At 44.0% G+C, this 18,436-nt stretch overlaps 2 protein-coding genes across 2 annotated transcripts in view; one reads left to right on the top strand and one right to left on the bottom strand.

Annotated features, from left to right (window-relative positions):
• The window catches only part of b4galt1l (DP-Gal:betaGlcNAc beta 1,4- galactosyltransferase, polypeptide 1, like), a 390,521-nt gene that overhangs the window by 113,320 nt on the left and 258,765 nt on the right, over window positions 1–18,436 (bottom strand). The gene's annotated exons all lie outside the window — the stretch shown is intronic.
• On the top strand, window positions 4,556–18,384 carry LOC310872936 (uncharacterized protein). Its single transcript, XM_083785141.1, has 5 exons — window positions 4,556–4,804; window positions 6,445–6,477; window positions 14,778–14,850; window positions 15,519–15,635; window positions 17,412–18,384. Exons 4-5 carry the CDS (start codon window positions 15,551–15,553, stop codon window positions 18,359–18,361), a joined length of 1,035 nt encoding a protein of 344 aa, XP_083641267.1. The 5' UTR covers window positions 4,556–4,804; window positions 6,445–6,477; window positions 14,778–14,850; window positions 15,519–15,550; the 3' UTR covers window positions 18,362–18,384.

Below are 18,436 nucleotides of genomic sequence, written 5' to 3'. Positions count from 1 at the left end.
CTTTTTATCTAGGGTGATACATGCTATTATTACAACTTGCCTCGATTACTTAGATGCCGGCATTAGTCATTAATCAAGTCTCTCTATCTCTCGCCTGCAGCTAATAGAAAATTCTGCCGCACGCGTTCATTCTTACATACATATCATCTGAGGAAAGACTAGTCTCTCGTCTCTGTGGTGTGTAGGCTACATTTCAGTGACTATAAGCCATGCCTCTAATTACAATGTAGACTATAATAGACTACATGCTTGCATACAGATCCGGTCAAAAAAAGAATAATAGTTCCCAGGATGATTTTCAGAGCACAATGAACATATTTCTCTACCAAAGGAATTACAATGTTGAATCCTACCTGAACTGCTATTAACGTCAGTGACAATCATCCTTCCAGTGTGATACAGTGAGAGGAATGAAGCATCATTGGACTTGCAGAGAGTGACCATGTGACCAGTGACCACAGCCTGCTAACATATTGACCTCAGAACTAACATGGTGATAGTGGAGAGAAGTGGTTAGAGGAAGAACCCACAATGAACCCACAGACACGTGCGTGTGTGTGTGTGTGTGTGTGTGTGTGTGTGTGTGTGTGTGTGTGTGTGTGTGTGTGTGTGTGTGTGTGTGTGTGTGTGTGTGTGTGTGTGTGTGTGTGTGTGGGTGTGTGCCCACACACCCGCGCATGTTTGTAAAGAGCTTAAATGGACTGTATAGGCCTTATTCACGAAACTTGCTTGCAATCATCTTTGATCTTAGAATGTTTGTGCGAGCATTTCCGCAATTCAACATCAATTACAATAGTGTCAAACATTTGTCAAAACAAAGAAAAGCAAAGAAGAGAGAGAAAAAAAGACATCTGAAACAAGGATCTGCATAACTGGGATTCCAGATTCCATTCAATCTGGGAAAGATTCTGCGTTATATTTTAGCTATACAGTCAGTAACATAGGAGTATACAATATCATTATCCATTATAGGCCTACAGTAACATAGGAGTATACAATTTCATTATCCATTATAGGCCTACAGTAACATAGGTGTATACAATATCATTATAGGCCTACAGTAACATAGGAGTATGCAGTACCATTATAGAGCCGCGCGTCGCAGTCCCGCCCCCTTTCATGACGACGCCAGGCCCAGGAAATAATTCCCAATGCATTTTTCTCATAGACATTTCAAAAAGTATTTATTTAAAGACTTTTTAAGCGTCGTGCAAAGCCAACTCGAGTCATGACAAATCATGACAATGAATAAACACAATATTTTGGACCAAACAAATAATTACAAAGAAGAAAAACAATTATTTGTTCGGCCCGAAAAATTGTGTTTGTTGTCATGATTTCTCACAACTCGAGTTGATTTTCTGTTTTAAACAACATTATAATGTTCTCTAAATGTCCGTGCTGCTCCAGTCTCTTCTCCTTATGCAAATTATAATGTTCTTATTTTGATCATAAGACCCAATTACTGAATGTCAAAGTCTCCAGGTTTTCTTCAGAATATACATGATACTGATTTACTATGACGTATACTAACGAGCATCTAGTGGTTCTCAAATGTTTTATTTGCAGCCAAGGACCCCTTAACTCTGAGAGTGTTCAAATGAACACTCTCAGAGTTACAGGCCTGTTACGGTCATTCAGGGCTATCTCTTCATGTGTTTCTGGTAATATTATTGTCCTCAAATTTTTGTATGAAAGAATTAATATTTTTTTTTACATAAACGCCCACCATAAGCCAGCATGCATGGCGATGACCCCTGATAGCCTATAGCCTCAGAAAACGAAAGGGCTGCACTTTGTAACTTCCCCCTTATACCCAGGGAGTTTTTCTCGCCTCTCCCATTTGTGGTTTGTTCATGCGAGAGCTGCTGAAAACCTCAGTGCACTCTCATTTCTCTGGATTGAACTCTGCTCTCCTGCAAACTGCTGACAAACCTCCGGTCAAACTTTGTGTCAAACCAGAAACAGGATTGTAACAAAGGTCGTGTCCATATAAGAGCAGGGAGACCATATAGGCTACAACGTGTAACATGTTATATATTGTATTAACATATACTCTACGTACAGATTGTCTATAAGTTATTATATAATATTAACATACTCTATAGGCTACAGCTTGTATAGGTTATATTGTATTAACATACTCAGGAACTCCAATATAAGATTTGTGTTCAATATTTTCACTTTTCCCCCAGGATGGTTTTTACAATCAGTGTAGGCCTATAGCCTAATTGTACGTCTTTAAATGTTCTGATGAATTGAAAATGGAGGACCCTAATGTAAACAAGTGAGTGTCCGCCCTGACACCGACAGGTCCGGGTTCGATCCCCGGCTGGGTCATGCATGCATTGATTGATAGAACTTTGACAGTTTGTAGAATTACAATTTAGGTATTTAGCAGATGCTCTTAATCCAGAGCGATTTACAGTAAGCAAGCAATATATAATACATAAAAATAGTCATCAAGAATTATACGTTAGAATGGGGTACAGTTCAAAGAAAGTACAGGTCAATACAGAAACTGCTACTGTGAGGATATAAGTTATAACCAGAAAAAGCACTTTGGTGGCTCAGCCGGCTTTCACAGTCCTGAGATGCTTGTTTCTGTCGCAGAATCTGGCAACACCGCCTGCAGCGCTACGCAACGTCACACACAAGCGCCGGAAAGCGGTGAGAAGTGAATTTGTAAACAAAAGCAGGGCTGTGTCGCGTCGAGTAAAGACAAATACTGATTCAAAAAACAATTTCATAGAGGAAAAACAGAGACAGAGAGAAATGGTTAACGTCAACGATTACTGTCGTTTCTGCAACGACCGCATCAGGAACGACAGTGGGAAGATCCACCACTCCAAGCTGATCTTCGAGAAGAGCAACATTAAGGAGAAGAACATTTTCCAGAGGCTGGTGGAGCTGGGCTTGACTCTGAGCCTGTCCGTGCACAGGTCCTTTCGGTCCTGTGTGAAATGTGAGACGCTGATCAAGAGGCTGGAGGGCGCTCTGCCGGCCTTCAGGAGGTGGGAGGAGGACGAGAGGAGAGCCGCGAACAACCCGGCAGCCTCGGCATCACCACCTGGCCATGGTTCGACATTTCTGTATTCGTTCGGACGGATCGGCTCATATGCCACTAAAGTAAAAAAGTGGAACGCCCCTACCAACAGCCGTTAAGAAATGTGTGAATGAATCCCTATAGACTCCTTCAAAAGAGCACGAAACTGGCCCGTGTAAAATAGTTAAAGACCCCCCATTTTCCATACTGTTTTCCATTTCTTTATTTTTCTTCATAGAAGTGTATGTCTTTAAATGTTCTGATGAATTGAAAATGGAGGACCCTGATGTAAACAAATCTTAGTGCTTTTCATGGATATATCCTCGCAGCAGTTTTTGTATTGACCTGTACTTTCTACCCATTCTACAAACTGTGAATAAAGTAATCAATCAATCAATCAATCGCCATAGCTGCCTGCCACCAAAGTAATTAGCTACTGTCTGCACGTAGCAGTTTTTCCTGTACAGTTGCTTGTAAATATTGGTGGTGGGGGGGGGGGGGGCTTGTTTCTAAAGTTGCTTAAGGGCTTGTTTCCTAAATGTTTAAAAGTTAAACCATTGGTTCTACCAACATGTATTTGTCTGCAGCACCCCATCCGGCAGGGACCCCCATACAATATGTGTGTTGTTAAAATAAAAGGACCACTTCACCAACTTTCAACCTATCTTCATGTCTAAAGCTCAAACCACACCAAAGGTCGGGTTGGGAACAAAACGTTTTTAAGGTAAACCACACCAATGCAACTCATGGCGTTGCAATGAGTTGCATTCTGTGCTGCGCTACCGAATCTGTCAGCAAGGCCATTCAGCATGTGCATACACTGTTGATAGTGGGAATGAAATCACAGGCACACCACAGGAAGTGGAGTGCTGAGGCCGGGCCAAACGGGCCAACTTCCTGTTGTTATAGACATTCTACTGGGTCCCGCCCCCAGAGGCAAATTCAAAGAAAACAAACAGCAGAGGGTGCTATTTTTTCTTTTTTTTGCCGATGGGTTCCCAGATTGGGTTTAACCCATTTTGGGCGGGAACCCCTTTTGGTGTACGTTATGCTTTAGCTATTTAAAAATAGCAGATCTGCCCAGGCCGTAGCGTAACGGTCTGGGCACCGGACTGGTGATCCAGTCGCAGTGTGCCGCGGGTTCGACTCCCGGACCCGACACGGCCTTTACTGCATGTCATCCCCCCATCTCTCTCCCGTTTCCTGTCAGCCTACTGTCTGTCCCTTCAAAAATCAATAAAAGGCGTAAGCCGCAAAAAAATATCTTAAAAAAAAAAAAAAAATAGCAGATCTACAAGCTCATAGAGTGGCGCGCAATTTTGTTTTAAATCGAAGAACGACTGACATAGAAACATAGCTTTTTCAGAAAACTGTTTCAAACAGACATTTTTAGAATCTGATCTCAGGTCAGAATGGGTTAAAGTTCTCATGGTGTGGCCCGTATAGCCGCTTCTATCAGGCTTGTTTTCATAGACCCCTGTTGCTTATTTCTCTCTCTTAGAATCTGGCAACACTGGTTCGAATCCAGCAGAGTCGGCTGCCTCGGCGTCACCGCCATCTAGCCATGGATCATCACCATCTGAATGTCCAGAACAACAACCACCATCTAGCCGTGAATCATCATCATCTGAATCTCCAGATAAACGGGCCCGAGTGGCGCCCAAGAAAACGCAGAGGACTTTGACGAGAATATGTCCGAAGCCGCCGAGTCCTGCTCGTACCACATCAGCAACCTCCGCACGGCCAAGTGTTACGGAGGTAGGATTGTTTCAGACGTGGCGTTAAACCATGAAACTCCTATACGTCATAAACGTGACAGAATTAGAATTGGAGAATAATGTACTCGGATGCTGTATAAACTAGTGATTATTTTTGTAGGCTAAAGGTGCATTCAGAATTTAAATATTAATATTGAAATAGTTTTTGATTTCGGGTGTGCCAGTACAGTACGGTGACAGTACAGTAGTACAATACAGAGTTGCACCACTCACTTCACACGGCTGTGATTTTTGCTATCTTGACAGCCCATACACCCAAACAGAAAAGTCTGATCTACAGCTACATCGTAGCTGTACGGAGAGCTTGGATTATCCTCTTTGTATCTGCCAAATTTTTGTTTCATAAAAAAATCTGCCATAGACATGTCATGAATCTTACTTCATGTCAATAAATTCCGGGTGATTCTTTTTCAGTGTCCGAGATTGGAAGCGCTCATTTTCAATAACGCCAATGTCCTGCTGCCTCCTGCATTATTTGACATTTCGAAACAGGTGGTAAGCAGGGCCGTTGAGTGATTTCCAACGAGCGCCTCCAAACTCCAACACCTGCACGGAATGTATTGACAGAAAGTAACATAACATGCCTACGGTGGATTTTAACGAAGGCAGATACAAAGAGGATAATCCAAGCTTTAATTCCGTACAGCTGCAGTGTTGGTAAATTTAACCCATTCAGAAGGACGGGAACCCCTTTTGGTGTTTTAAGCATTATGTTATACTTTAGCTATTGAAAGAAATAGCAGATCTACAAGCTCATAGTGCGGCACTCGGTGCTGCGCTATGAGCTTGTAGATCTGCTATTTTTTCAAAGTCGTGAAAATGTGGCACAAATCTTTGAATATATATTCTTCCGAGAGAAATGTATTAATTTAACTCAAATCTTTGCTTCGGGGGGGGGGGGGGGTCCCTGGCAGTACATATTTCCAGATGGGGGTCCACGGCCGAATACAGATCATTCTGGGGGTCCTTGACATGAAATAGTTTGAGTACCACTGATATAGAAGTGTTTAGAAGACATTTGCCGTGACATTTGTCACGGCACCCGCTCTGAGAAACCCTGCTGTGGTAAGATGATTGTCTTTGTTTTGGCCTACTGTCAGAGAATGTTACTGGCTGTGACAAATAATATCACTCAAGGACTCATGGATTTAAGTTCTCCGTCGCCACGACTGATTTCACTCATTTGGATTCCATAGAAGACTTCCATAGAAGCATAGAACCATTCCATAGAAGCCTTCCATAGAAGCATAGAACCATTCCATATATGTCTTCTGTGAAAGCATGCTGCTGCGCACCGACAATAGCAGATCTACAAGCTCACAACACATCGCAGCGCGACGTGTTGTGAGCTTGTAGATTGGCTATTTTCGGTCATTAGCCTAGTTATTTTAAGATTAAAGAGTATTTGAAGTGATCAAACGTATAGAATACGTTTAGAATAAGTTTTTCTTCCAGAATCTTCCAGAAACATGAATGGCCTCAGAAATGTCATAATAGCAACCTTGATGCCTCAAATGTGTGATTTCTTCAGCTGGTCGGCCTAAAACATCATCATTGCATATTTTGCTTTATTCCATGAGGACTAATTTGTCTTTATTTTTTCATTTTTTCCCCTGGCAGATTCATCTGGTTTCCAGGCTAATTACCACTGAGGTGAGTAGCCTGTCTAAAAGATTTTGTACAATTAATTGAAAATACAGAGATATAGATTCAGACACCTATTCTATCTCATTTCTAAATTTGACCAAGTATCGTGCAGCACTAGTTGGCCATCCAGTTCATTTTAGGTACTCATGTTTTTGCTACAAGAGAGAGACTTCATGAGAGGTTTAAGTCGAGCACTTTTGATGTTGTCTGTTTTTAAAGCCACAGTAGTTATGGCTCCAGGTGCCCCATTTTGAATGTAGTAAATGTTCAGCAACTACAGACTAAAGACAAATTAGACAATACATAATTTCATGGGGACAAAATGAGAATTGTTTGAGAATCGTGAGCTCAATTCTTGTGGAGTAAAATCAAGATTCACATTTGAGCAAGAATCGTGCAGCACTAGTAGCAGTATAGTGGCCCAGAGTCTCTGCCTGCCACTTTTGAAATCATTCGCACGTAAACGGAACACCTTTTGAAGAGTAGCCTAGTACATAGCTCTTTTGAATGTTTTTTTCTGGGCGTTTTAAAATTTTAATGTATACAGATAAAGTGAGACAAACTAGAAAGGTATATATTAAAAGCACAATACAATTAAACAGACACGGAAAACAAAAACACAGGTGGAAAAAAAGGGGAAAAAAAGGAAAGGGCGAGCAGCACATACACAATACAGTCAGTTATTCATTAGAAAAACTAAATATATACAAATGTGTTCTTTTTTTTTCTTTTTTTTTTAAAGTTTTTTTTTCGTGGACCCTCTTGCTATGCGTCACGGACCCCTGGGGTTCCTCCGACCCCACTTTGGGAACCACTGAATTATAAGACTGGCATCATTTGCATTTGTAAAACAAATGTAAAACGATAATACATATATGGGCACAAAAGGGGCATGCCCATATATGGGCATGTACTGATGACATCAGCAATCTCCATATATGGGCATGTACTGATGACATCAGCAATCTCCATATATGGGCATGTACTGATGACATCAGCAATCTCCATATATGGGCATGTACTGATGACATCAGCAATCTCCATATATGGGCATGTACTGATGACATCAGCAATCTCCATAATGGGAATGTACTGATGACTCCATATACGGGCAAAAGTTGGACACAGGTGGTGGAGGTCACACTAAATGCGTTTGTTTACAGTGGGTCGCCATAGTTACCTAATGTGTTTGAATGAGTCCTGGTTGTCATGGTTACTAGTTTAATAATCAAGATTGTGCAGTTTTAGATTTTTGGCAAAGTGTTAGGTATGGGCATAAGGTTTGTGAGGCAAAAGAACATCGCAGATGACTTAGGCTCGCCCCCTAGTGGTCCGTTTGCAATGAGTCCAATATTAAGATAGGTCAGTAATAGTATATGGTTGAAACCCCAAATAAGAGATTTATTTTCAATGGCTTCTGTTACTATTGGGTATACTTGAGAAAAAAAATGAGATTACACAGCTCGTAGTCACGCAAAACACTTTTATTTGTTTCTGCACAAAATGCCTTCTTCAGGGTATTATTATTATTTACAATATAGGCACGCTCTTAATCCAGAGCAATTTACATTAAGCAAGAACAAAAAGCATGGCAATACATCACATACATAAAAAGTAGTTATCATGAAACATGCGTAAACTAAGAACATAACATTCTATATAATGAAACTATGCATAAAGTGCTATGTCTAAAATGCTATTCTAGTGCTGTCCACATAGAATCGCTATAAGTCAATTATAACTTCTTCTGCGTCGTCAGCGTACAACACCAGGTTCTGTACGCTCTGGCTGACCACGGCCGTGTCGAGGATGAGGGGCAGGTCTTCAAGCTGCACCGCCCTCTCCCGTCTGCCGTTCATCGTGGCTTCTGAGGGCGTGGAGGCCGGGGTGAGGAGCCGCTTGGCCCCCAGCCTGTCCGTCTGAGAACATAGCTGGAGGTACGCTTGCTTCTTAGCCTCCGCGGCCTGTCGTCTCACTCCCCTGCTCTTCCAGAAGGGCCGCTTGGGCACCTCCTTGGTCAGTGTGGCCAGAGTCTGCATGGCCAGTTTGAGCTCGACCTTCAGCTCTTCGATGTGGCCGTCCTTCGCGTCCATCCGTGGTGCCGAAGCCTTTCGGCCTCTTTGGCCCGCCTCCGCAGGTCGCTCCTCTCTAGGGATGGGTATCGTTAGGATTTTTTCGAGACCGGTACCGATTCCGGTTCTGCTTATCGATTCCGGTTCTTAACGGTTCCCTATTTCGGTTCCAAAATGGTATAAAATAACTTAAATAAGAGGTCAAATGTTTATTTAACAAAAAAGCTCAATGTCAATTTGAGTATATATATAATGTACAATGAATAGTGTAACATCCTCTCCTTTATTGAGCCATTTGTGGATAATATAGTGATTATTTTTAATTAAAATTAAAATTAAAAGTATTTACCCAGGGCAATAGTGTTGTAGGCTACTTCTCTTACTACTAACTACTGACAATGACAAATAAAAGCATGTCTGAGATCTGAGAGCAACACACACACACACACACACACACACACACACACACACACACACACACACAAACACACACAAATTAGCATCGCTAATGGGGGGGGGGCATCTCCAGCCGATAGGTGAGAACGGCTCCCCTCTCCCCCGGCCTCACTCGTGGTGGTAACAACAAGGAAGTCAACACACACACACACACACACACACACACACACACACACACACACACACACACACACACACACACACACACACACACACACACACACACACACACACAGCAGCCTGCACTCATGCCGCCACAAAATAAATCTAAAGTGTGGTTGCATTTTAGAATATGCAAGGAGAACAAAGAACACATGGGATGGCCCAAGTGGGGCGAAAAATCCGCGGCGAATCACGCATGGGACAGGGGAAAAGGCCCCTGACCTCCTGGGCTCCAGGCGCGCTAATTTGAGCCGCGTCGGAAGGGTCTGAGAGCGGCGTAGACCGCGGCGCAAATTAGCGCGCCTGGAGCTCCAGGACTGGTGCTTTTTTGGTGTTTTCACATCTGAGTTTCAATCGGAAGAGAAGCTTTGATTATAGGCTATATATATTTTTTTTTTGAGAGGTAATGCCTGCGTCAGGCAGTTGACTCGTTTTATTAAGCCTAATTATTTGTGCGTCACTGCTTTCATGAAGGCTGCAACAGTTGTTGCTTCAATGCTTATCGTTTTAAATAAATGAGACCCGCCTCTGCAAGCCACAAGCCCACAACGCGTCGCTGATGCAACGCGTGAACGCGGTGTAGGCTTGTAGATCAGCTCTGTTCCCTGCGCTTCTATTAAAAGGGTAGAAAATAAATAAATAGCGTGTGACCGCGTGTCTGTGAGAACCGATAGAGAGAACCGAAATTGAATTATTGTAATGGGTACCCGGTACCCAGGCACGTTCGGTTCGGTACATACTTGGTCCCGAGTTTCGGGACCCACCCCTACTCCTCTCCCTCTCCGCCCGGTCCCTCTCCTCCAGCGCCAGGGCGAGGTGGCGCCTGGCGTCCCGCAGCTGCTCTTCCCTGCTCTCCAGAGAGTCGGAGAGCCGCTGCATCTCGCACACTGAACACAGGCAGCGCTGCGTCCGACACGCTGCTTCCACGGCTTGTGGGGCGTCGGCTCGGTACGGTTCCTGCTGCTTCTTCTCGTCACCAAGTTGTACACGGAGCTCGGTCTCGGTGGCAGAGACCACCAGCTGTTTACTCAACACATTCTCCATTCCTCTCGCCTGGCGTGTTAAATCAATACTGGATTTGTTGAGGGAAGGCTGCTGCTTTTATACTGTTCAGCTGTGTGTACTGGCTGACATCACCGTGAGTCAGCCATGACCAAATATGGAGTTCCAAATCAGCCATGCCTAAATATGGAGTGCATGATGTCAGACCAGCAGCAGGGGTAACCATGACAACCATGACAGAACATATTGGGTAACTATGACGACCCAGTGTCAACAAACTGGCCTCTTGCATCATCTGGAGTCACATAAAGACTTCCCAATGCAGAGACACAGGTGGTGGAGGTCACACTAAATGCGTTTGTTTACAGTGGGTCGCCATAGTTACCTAATGTAAACACATTAGGTAACTATGGCGACGCACTGTGAGTCCTGGTTGTTATGGTTACCACGTACTGCTGGTCTGACATCATGCACTCCATATTTGGGCATGGCTGAAGCGCCGCAGTGGTGCAAAAGAAAAAAAATAACAACTAAATCACATGTGAATCACACAATCACGTGTGAAGTGAGGGGTGCCCACTGTGGCTGTCACATGTTGTCACTGCTTAAAGCAAACATTAAGAGGAAAATACATGTCCTTGTCCCTTCAATGACCATATATGGATGGGCATTAAATGGCTGATGTCATCAGTATAATTATGCCCATATATAGGCATGCCCCATCTGTGCCCATATATGGAGCTGTCTGATTCGTTTGGGCCTGATGCCATGACGACACATTGAGGTTAGACAACACACTCCATATTTGGGCGTCTCTGCATTGGGAACTCTTTATGTGATGTCAGAGCTCACTCCAGATGATGCAAGAGGCCAGTTTGTTGACACTGGGTCGTCATAGTTACCCAATATGTTCTGTCATGGTTGTAGTGGTTACCCCTGCTGCTGGTCTGACATCATGCACTCCATATTTAGGCATGGCTGACTCATGGTGATGTCAGCCAGTACACACAGCTGAACAGTATAAAAGCAGCAGCCTTCCCTCAACAAATCCAGTATTGATTGAATTAACACGCCAGGCGAGAGGAATGGAGAATGTGTTGAGTAAACAGCTGGTGGTCTCTGCCACCGAGACCGAGCTCCGTGTACAACTTGGTGACGAGATGAAGCAGCAGGAACCGTACCGAGCCGACTCCCCACAAGCCGTGGAAGCAGCGTGTCGGACGCAGCGCTGCCTGTGTTCAGTGTGCGAGATGCAGCGGCTCTCCGACTCTCTGGAGAGCAGGGAAGAGCAGCTGCGGGACGCCAGGCGCCACCTCGCCTCGGAGAGGGACCAGGCGGAGAGGGAGAGGAGCGACCTGCGGAGGCGGGCCGAAGAGGCCGAGAGGCGGGCCGAAGAGGCAGAGAGGCTTCGGCGCTACGAGATGGACGCGAAGGACAGCCACATCGAAGAGCTGAACCTGGCCATGCAGACTCTGGCCACACTGACCAAGGAGGTGCCCAAGCGGCCCTTCTGGAAGAGCAGGGGAGTGAGACGACAGGCCGCGGAGGCTAAGAAGCAAGCGTACCTCCAGCTATGTTCTCAGACGGACAGGCTGGGGGCCAAGCGGCTCCTCACCCCGGCCTCCACGCCCTCAGAAGCCACGATGAACGGCGGACGGGAGATGGCGGTGCAGCTTGAAGACCCGCCCCTCATCCTCGACGCGGCCGTGGTCAGCCAGAGCGTACAGAACCTGGTGATGTACGCTGACGACGCGGAAGAAGGACCGATAAATCAGACTCCTGGCAGAGAAGAAGACACACACCAGGTGTGTATGGTCGAGCGCCGCCAAGAGGCTCCGCCCAGTCGCCGACGTACGATATCCAGCTGGATAACTTCTTATAGGAAGTTATAATTGACTTATAGAAATCTATGTAGACCGCACTAGAATAGCATTTTATGTAGACGTAGCACTTAAGTATATATGCAGTTTCATTATATAGATATTCCACTGTTACGTTCTTAGCTTACGCATGTTTCATGATAACTACTTTTCTATGTTTGCGATGTATTGCCATGCTAAATTGTAAATAATAATAATACCCTGAAGAAGGCATTTTGTGCAGAAACAAATAAACAAATAAAGTTTTTTGCGTGATTACGAGCTGTGCAACCTCTCTTTTTTCAAGCATACCCAATAGTAACAGAAGCCATTGAAAACAATCTCTTATTATTTGGGGTTTCAACCATAAACTGACCTATCTTAAAGTTTTTCATGTGTGTATGAGGTGACAGTACTTCATTAGACACCCTGGAGTCGTTTTTATGTGCAATGATGTATTAACTTTGTATTTGTGGTTTCTTCCTGGAGGCCGCTCCCCTAACCCCTCCCCCTTTATCATACAACTACAGCTGTGGGGGCGAGCCAAAGTCGTCTACGATGTTTTTTTTTCTCCTTAAACCCTTATGCCCATACCTAACACCATGCCAAAAATCTACTCTGAAACCCTTATGCCCATACCTAACACCATGCCAAAAATCAACTCTGAAACCCTTATGCCCATACCTAACACCATGCCAAAAATCAACTCTGAAACCCTTATGTCCATACCTAACACCATGCCAAAAATCTACTCTGAAACCCTTATGCCCATACCTAACACCATGCCAAAAATCAAGTGCACAATTTTGATTATTTTGGACAAATTCCCTCCCAGCTATCTGTACTCCCAGGCTGTTTAACTGCAGCCAGTGTTGATTTTGTCGACTAAACTAAGACGAAAAATGTTTTTCACTGACGAAAACTAAATAAAAACTAAGCTATGATGACTTAAAACTTCGACTAAATATATTGACAATTTAGTCAACAAATAAAAACTAGACTAAAATGTTAGGAAGGGACTAGTGGACAAGAGATCCAGTATAAGTTATTTTACACTTGGTTGCATGCTGAAAATAGCCGATCTACAAGTTCAGCTTGTAGATCGGCTATTTTCAGCAAGTGTAAAATCTGCCATTACGACGGCATCAAGGCCCCAATACACATTTTAGATCTTATGATATTTAGTTGACTAAAACATTCCGGGTGACTAAAATGTGACTAAAACGAAGTGAAAACTATTCAAGAGACTATGACTAAAACTAAAATAAAAAACAACGCTGACTGCAGCTGGTTCAGACTTCAGCCACTCTGGGTGAGACTGAAACATGGCAGAAGTACAAATCAAGGGAGTTACGTTGATCTGTTTACATTCGCCGTGCATGAAACCTCTGTTTGTGAATAGTGTTCATTTTGACAGCAAATTCTGATTTAGTCTTAGTCTAAAGATCATTTTACACATTGGCGAATTAGCGATGCGACGCAAATGAGCGACCCGAACATGTGAAATATTTCACTGGCAAAATGCGACACGTATATATGCGATTATATACCCAGAGTATTTTGTCTTCTTGACTCTGGGCCTCGTGACGGGGGCCCAGAGTCTTTTGTCTTCTTGACTCTGGGCCTCGTGACGGGGCCCGGAGTCTTTTGGGGCCCAAAGTCTTTTGTGTTCCACGTTCGTTCGGCCGCTCACCCGTGCCGTCGTTAAAATAAAAATACAAATAGGGTGATGTCAGCAAATGTTTGGCTGCTTTTGGTAAATAGCCTGGGAAACTAAGAAAAAAAGCAATGCATGACACTACATTGGGGTTTCATGATTATTTTTGACTGTTTGCTCAGAATTAGCTCAGAATTGTATTGAAAGGAGGATATCCCCATCTCAGCATCCCATTTTAGAGGGGGTCCCATACACAGGGAAAAAACATTACATACAGTACAGTATGAACCCAGTATGAACAGTGCAGTTAGAGGCGGGATCAAGGCAGGACTGTGTATGCCTTGTTCCCGCCTCTAGCAGCCGCTGATTGGCCAGGGCCGTTTGGTGGCCGGAGCATCGAGCATACAAATGTCTTCTAAAATCAGTTTTCTGAAAAAATATGTTTCTATATCGGTGGAACTCAATTGTTTTCACGTCAAGGACCCCCGAATGTATCTGTATTTGGCCCCGGACCCCCATCTGAAAATATGTTGTTCCAGGGAACACCCCAGAAGCAAATATTTAAGTTACAAATATTCACGTACGATTTTGTATACGCTATAATAGCATATTCAAAGATTTTTCAAAAATGGCAGATCTATAATATAAGCTTGCAGCCTGACACGAAGTCACGTGCTTTGAGCTTGCATATTTGCTATTTTTGAGTGGTGCAACCACTCCTATAGACGGCTATGTGTTTGTGTCCCTGTGTCCGAGCACGGAAATAGCGTTTGTTCACCACCAAGTGTCACTGTTGCACAGCCTAACACACAGACACACACAGGCCAGGGAGGAGGGCTTGTACAGTACAGTACAGTACAGTACAGTACAGTACAGTACAGTACAGTACAGTACAGTACAGTACAGTACAGTACCACTAACTTCAGACGGGTCTGCTTTTTCTAAAATCTAAAATGACACAGATGCTTTTAATGCGTTAATATTTTAACGTAGCTCCAGTGTCGTCATCACACTGGCGTTTAGGATACGGCTCTGTGTTGTAGCAAATCATAATAACAATAATTGTGATATTTTGGTTTCACATTGTGTGTTATATAGACCCAGGACGCAGCCTCTGTTGAACACCTGCAAGCCAGCACGTTGAAACCAGACAGCAAGTCGCACAGTCCTGGTACGTGCTGTTTTAGTCTTTCATTTGATGTATTTATCCACTTCCTTGCGAATCCCACACGTTCTGCTTGCTTTAGCTTTAGCTGTTAGTGTTATGTCTGCACACAGGCATCGTTCCTAGCAGAGGCGCTAGGAACCGGTAGCATATCGAAATCGGCCATAAGCATGCCATTTCGGTATCAAATCGGTGGCTTTGTACTCTAAATGGACTCTAAATAGTACAGTTAGAGTGTAAAGTAGTGGCTTAGTACTCGCTGTGCAGCCAGTCTGCCTGTCTCTGTCTCGACTTTAAGAGCATCAGCTGTTAGCTTACCATCTACTTTCACCAGCAAAACAAAATTCTAAATTTTTTAATGAGTTCAATGTAATGTAATCATGTAATCAGTATCTGAATCGGCCAATATGACCCTGCAAATAACCGGAGATCATAATTTCAATATCGTGCATCTCTAGTTCCTAGCAATATTGTTCTACTGTGCTGCAATCATTGTGTTGTGCCTAGAGTTGTTTGAGAGTGTTGCGTTCAGCTGCGAAGGTCCTGACATTGTTTCGGACGTCTCTATCTGTAGCCCTGCCCTGCCCCGCCACATAACTCCACTAGCACCTCTGTGAAAGAAGACAGAGGCTTATTTAATTCATTCATCTTTATTCTATTCTTCTTCTTTCCAGACCAGTGTGTGGAGTCCAGCCTGCAGGCGAAGATGAGTACTGCAGTGCCTGCCAGGACCATTTCTATTAACCAGGAACTATTTGAAATAGTTGAAATTGAAGACCACCAGGATCCCAGTGAGTTTCAACATTTCTTTCCATTTTTCTGTTGTGTTGTAGGGCTCATCATCTTATCAGCCTTCAGTAATACATCACATTATATTAGTCGTATCTAGCTATGTTTAGAAAGATAATCACTCACAATTAACTCTTGTTTAACATTGTTTTATTATATAATAATTAATTTACTAAAGTTCTTAGTCGCCATGACTGATTTCCTTATTTTTTTTAATATAGTTTTTATCACCACGATTTTGTAACCCATTTTTCACCTCTGTGTCAATCATCTAATGTGATCCTGGGCTCTACACACCCTCCACCAACCTAGTCCCCATATATGGGGGACAAGGGGAGAGCAACGGACTTGAACTCATGCTTCCTTCATGCCTGAGTGTCCAAGTTGCTCCTTTACACCTGACAGGGGGGAGTTTCCCTGGTTGGATGTAGCGCGTGGAAGGAACACGTTATTCCAACCAGTTCCTTTCCCCTCCATCAGGCGCCCCGGCTGGCCACGGGGAGGCAGTTTAGTGACCAGGATTACTGCACGTTTTTTGTGAGGGTACACGGGGAGAATATGCAAACTCCACACAGAAAGGCCCTTTCGCCAACCCCGCCTTCGGGTATGGGCACTGATGACGCGGAGGAGGAAACACGCCGCCAGCACCCACAGCGTCCCGAGCGGGAATCGAACCCAGGACCTTCTAGCTGTGAGGCGACAGCACTACCAACTGTGCCACCGTACCCCACCATGACTGATTTCCTCACAGCTAGAAGGTCCTGGGTTCGATTCCCACTGGGAGTGTGTTCTCTCCTCCGTGTCACTTAGGTGGGGTTGGCAAGGGCCTTTCTGTGTGGAGTTTTCATGTTCTCCCAAAAATGCAGTAATCCTGGTCGCTATACTGCCTCCCCCTGGCCCAGACTGTCCTCCGAGACGCGCAAGGTTAGGTTAGGTTGGTCGGAAATAATAATACAAGTACGGTATAATACCACACAACCAAATCAAATAATATTACGGTGTACGTGTGTTCAATCAATTATTCCATCAAAGCAAACGGCATAAACAATATTAGTTTGCCTCTTATACCAAAATAAAAGTTACTGTCGCCTTTCCATTTCTCATTCTCTTGTATTATATCAAACTTGTATTATTTCCCAGTATTATTCGTCTCAGCTGCTCGGTGACACTGGGTGAAAAAATGGGTTACAAAAATCGTGGGACAAAAATGTAAGAAAAAGTGTATTGGTAAATTATGATTGTAGCCGATAATGAAACTCTGCATGGGAAACACTTTTGATGCCAAGTACGAGATTCCTCGTGTTTAGGTATTATTAAACCCAGCTATGCCAAGGACCCAGGAGACGAGATTTGTTTTTATTACTATTGATTCAGAAATGTATCGCTGATATTTACCATATAGTTGATCCCCCGTCGCTAGTTATCTATAAGCGCGACCTTTAGCAGCCTTTTTCTCTGAATTGAATCTCAGATTGAGGTTGTTGTTAGGAGCTCAATAAAAAAAAATCAGCGCGACCTCGCGGTTAGAATATTAGCAAATATTAGAAAAGAAAAGGGACACAGAGAGACAGATACAGAAATCTCCATATATGGGCTTAAAAGGGACACAGACAGATGAGTGGAACGGGTACTCTGACACGGTCACAACGGGTATGGCATAGCTGGGTGGGGTATGGATCTCCAACTTCACCGACTCTGTTCTCTACAGCCGGGCACCGGTCTAGTTCGGTTAATGTTCAAGCATTTAATGTTTTTCTCTCACGTCATCTTTCGCCTAGATGCGCTGCACCATCCCGTGTGTAAAGAGGAGGTTGCACCTGAACAGCAGGAGAAAAGCCCCAATCTGGTCCAGGAGGAACCAGAGTGTCCACAGAATAAAGAGGAACAGCAGAAGAAAAGCCCCGGTCTGACGGTCAAGGAGGAACCGAAGCCTCCACAGAATGAAGAGGCACAGGGAACGCTATCCCAGGGACCAGATGGGCCAATGGTGACATCACTCGCAGACAAGAGTGAAGATGCTGAAGAAAAGAAAAACTTTAGTTGTACAGTTTGCAACAAAGTGTTTGCTGCAAAGGGAAATCTGCGGAAGCACGCACTCATTCATACAGGGCAATACCCCTTAACGTGTGAAGTTTGTGGCAAAGGCTGTGTAGATAGGAGTGGACTAAAAACACACATGATGACTCATACAGGAGAAAAGCCCTTCACTTGTACAATTTGTGGGAAAGGCTGTATAGCTAGGAATAGGCTGACAACACACATGATGACTCATACAGGTGTAAAGCCCTTTGCCTTTAATTGTGAGGTTTGTGGAAAAGGTTTTTTCACAAAGGGGTTTCTAGAAAGACACACGAGGGCTCACACAGGGGAAAAGCCCTTTAGTTGTACGGTTTGTGGCAGAGGGTTTTGTGTAAGTGGTGCTCTTAAAGCACACATGAGGACTCATACAGGGGAAAAGCCCTTCCAGTGTACCGTGTGTGAAAAGAAATTCCCTAAAAAACTCAATCTGAAGCTGCACATGATGATCCATACGGGGGAATACACCTTCCATTGCACGGTTTGTAACCAAGGCTGTTGTCAATGGAGTGATCTAAAAAAGCACATGATGATTCACACGGGAGAAAAGTCCTTGCCCTGTGCCGTTTGTAAAAAAAGATTCAGCAAACAGTCTTATCTGAAGAGGCACATGATCATTCATACTGGGGCTGAACTTTTAGGAGAAGGCTGATGCACACATCCAAGGATAGATAGAAATAGGTCCTGCACGCTGTCTGGAACTTTAAGGCGAGACAATAGGGAAAAA

Source organism: Protomyctophum parallelum (assembly GCF_964188405.1).
Source record: "Protomyctophum parallelum genome assembly, chromosome: 16".
NCBI lineage: Eukaryota > Metazoa > Chordata > Actinopteri > Myctophiformes > Myctophidae > Protomyctophum > Protomyctophum parallelum.
Note: the sequence above shows the minus strand (reverse complement) of the source record. Positions and strands in the feature narration are given on the sequence as shown.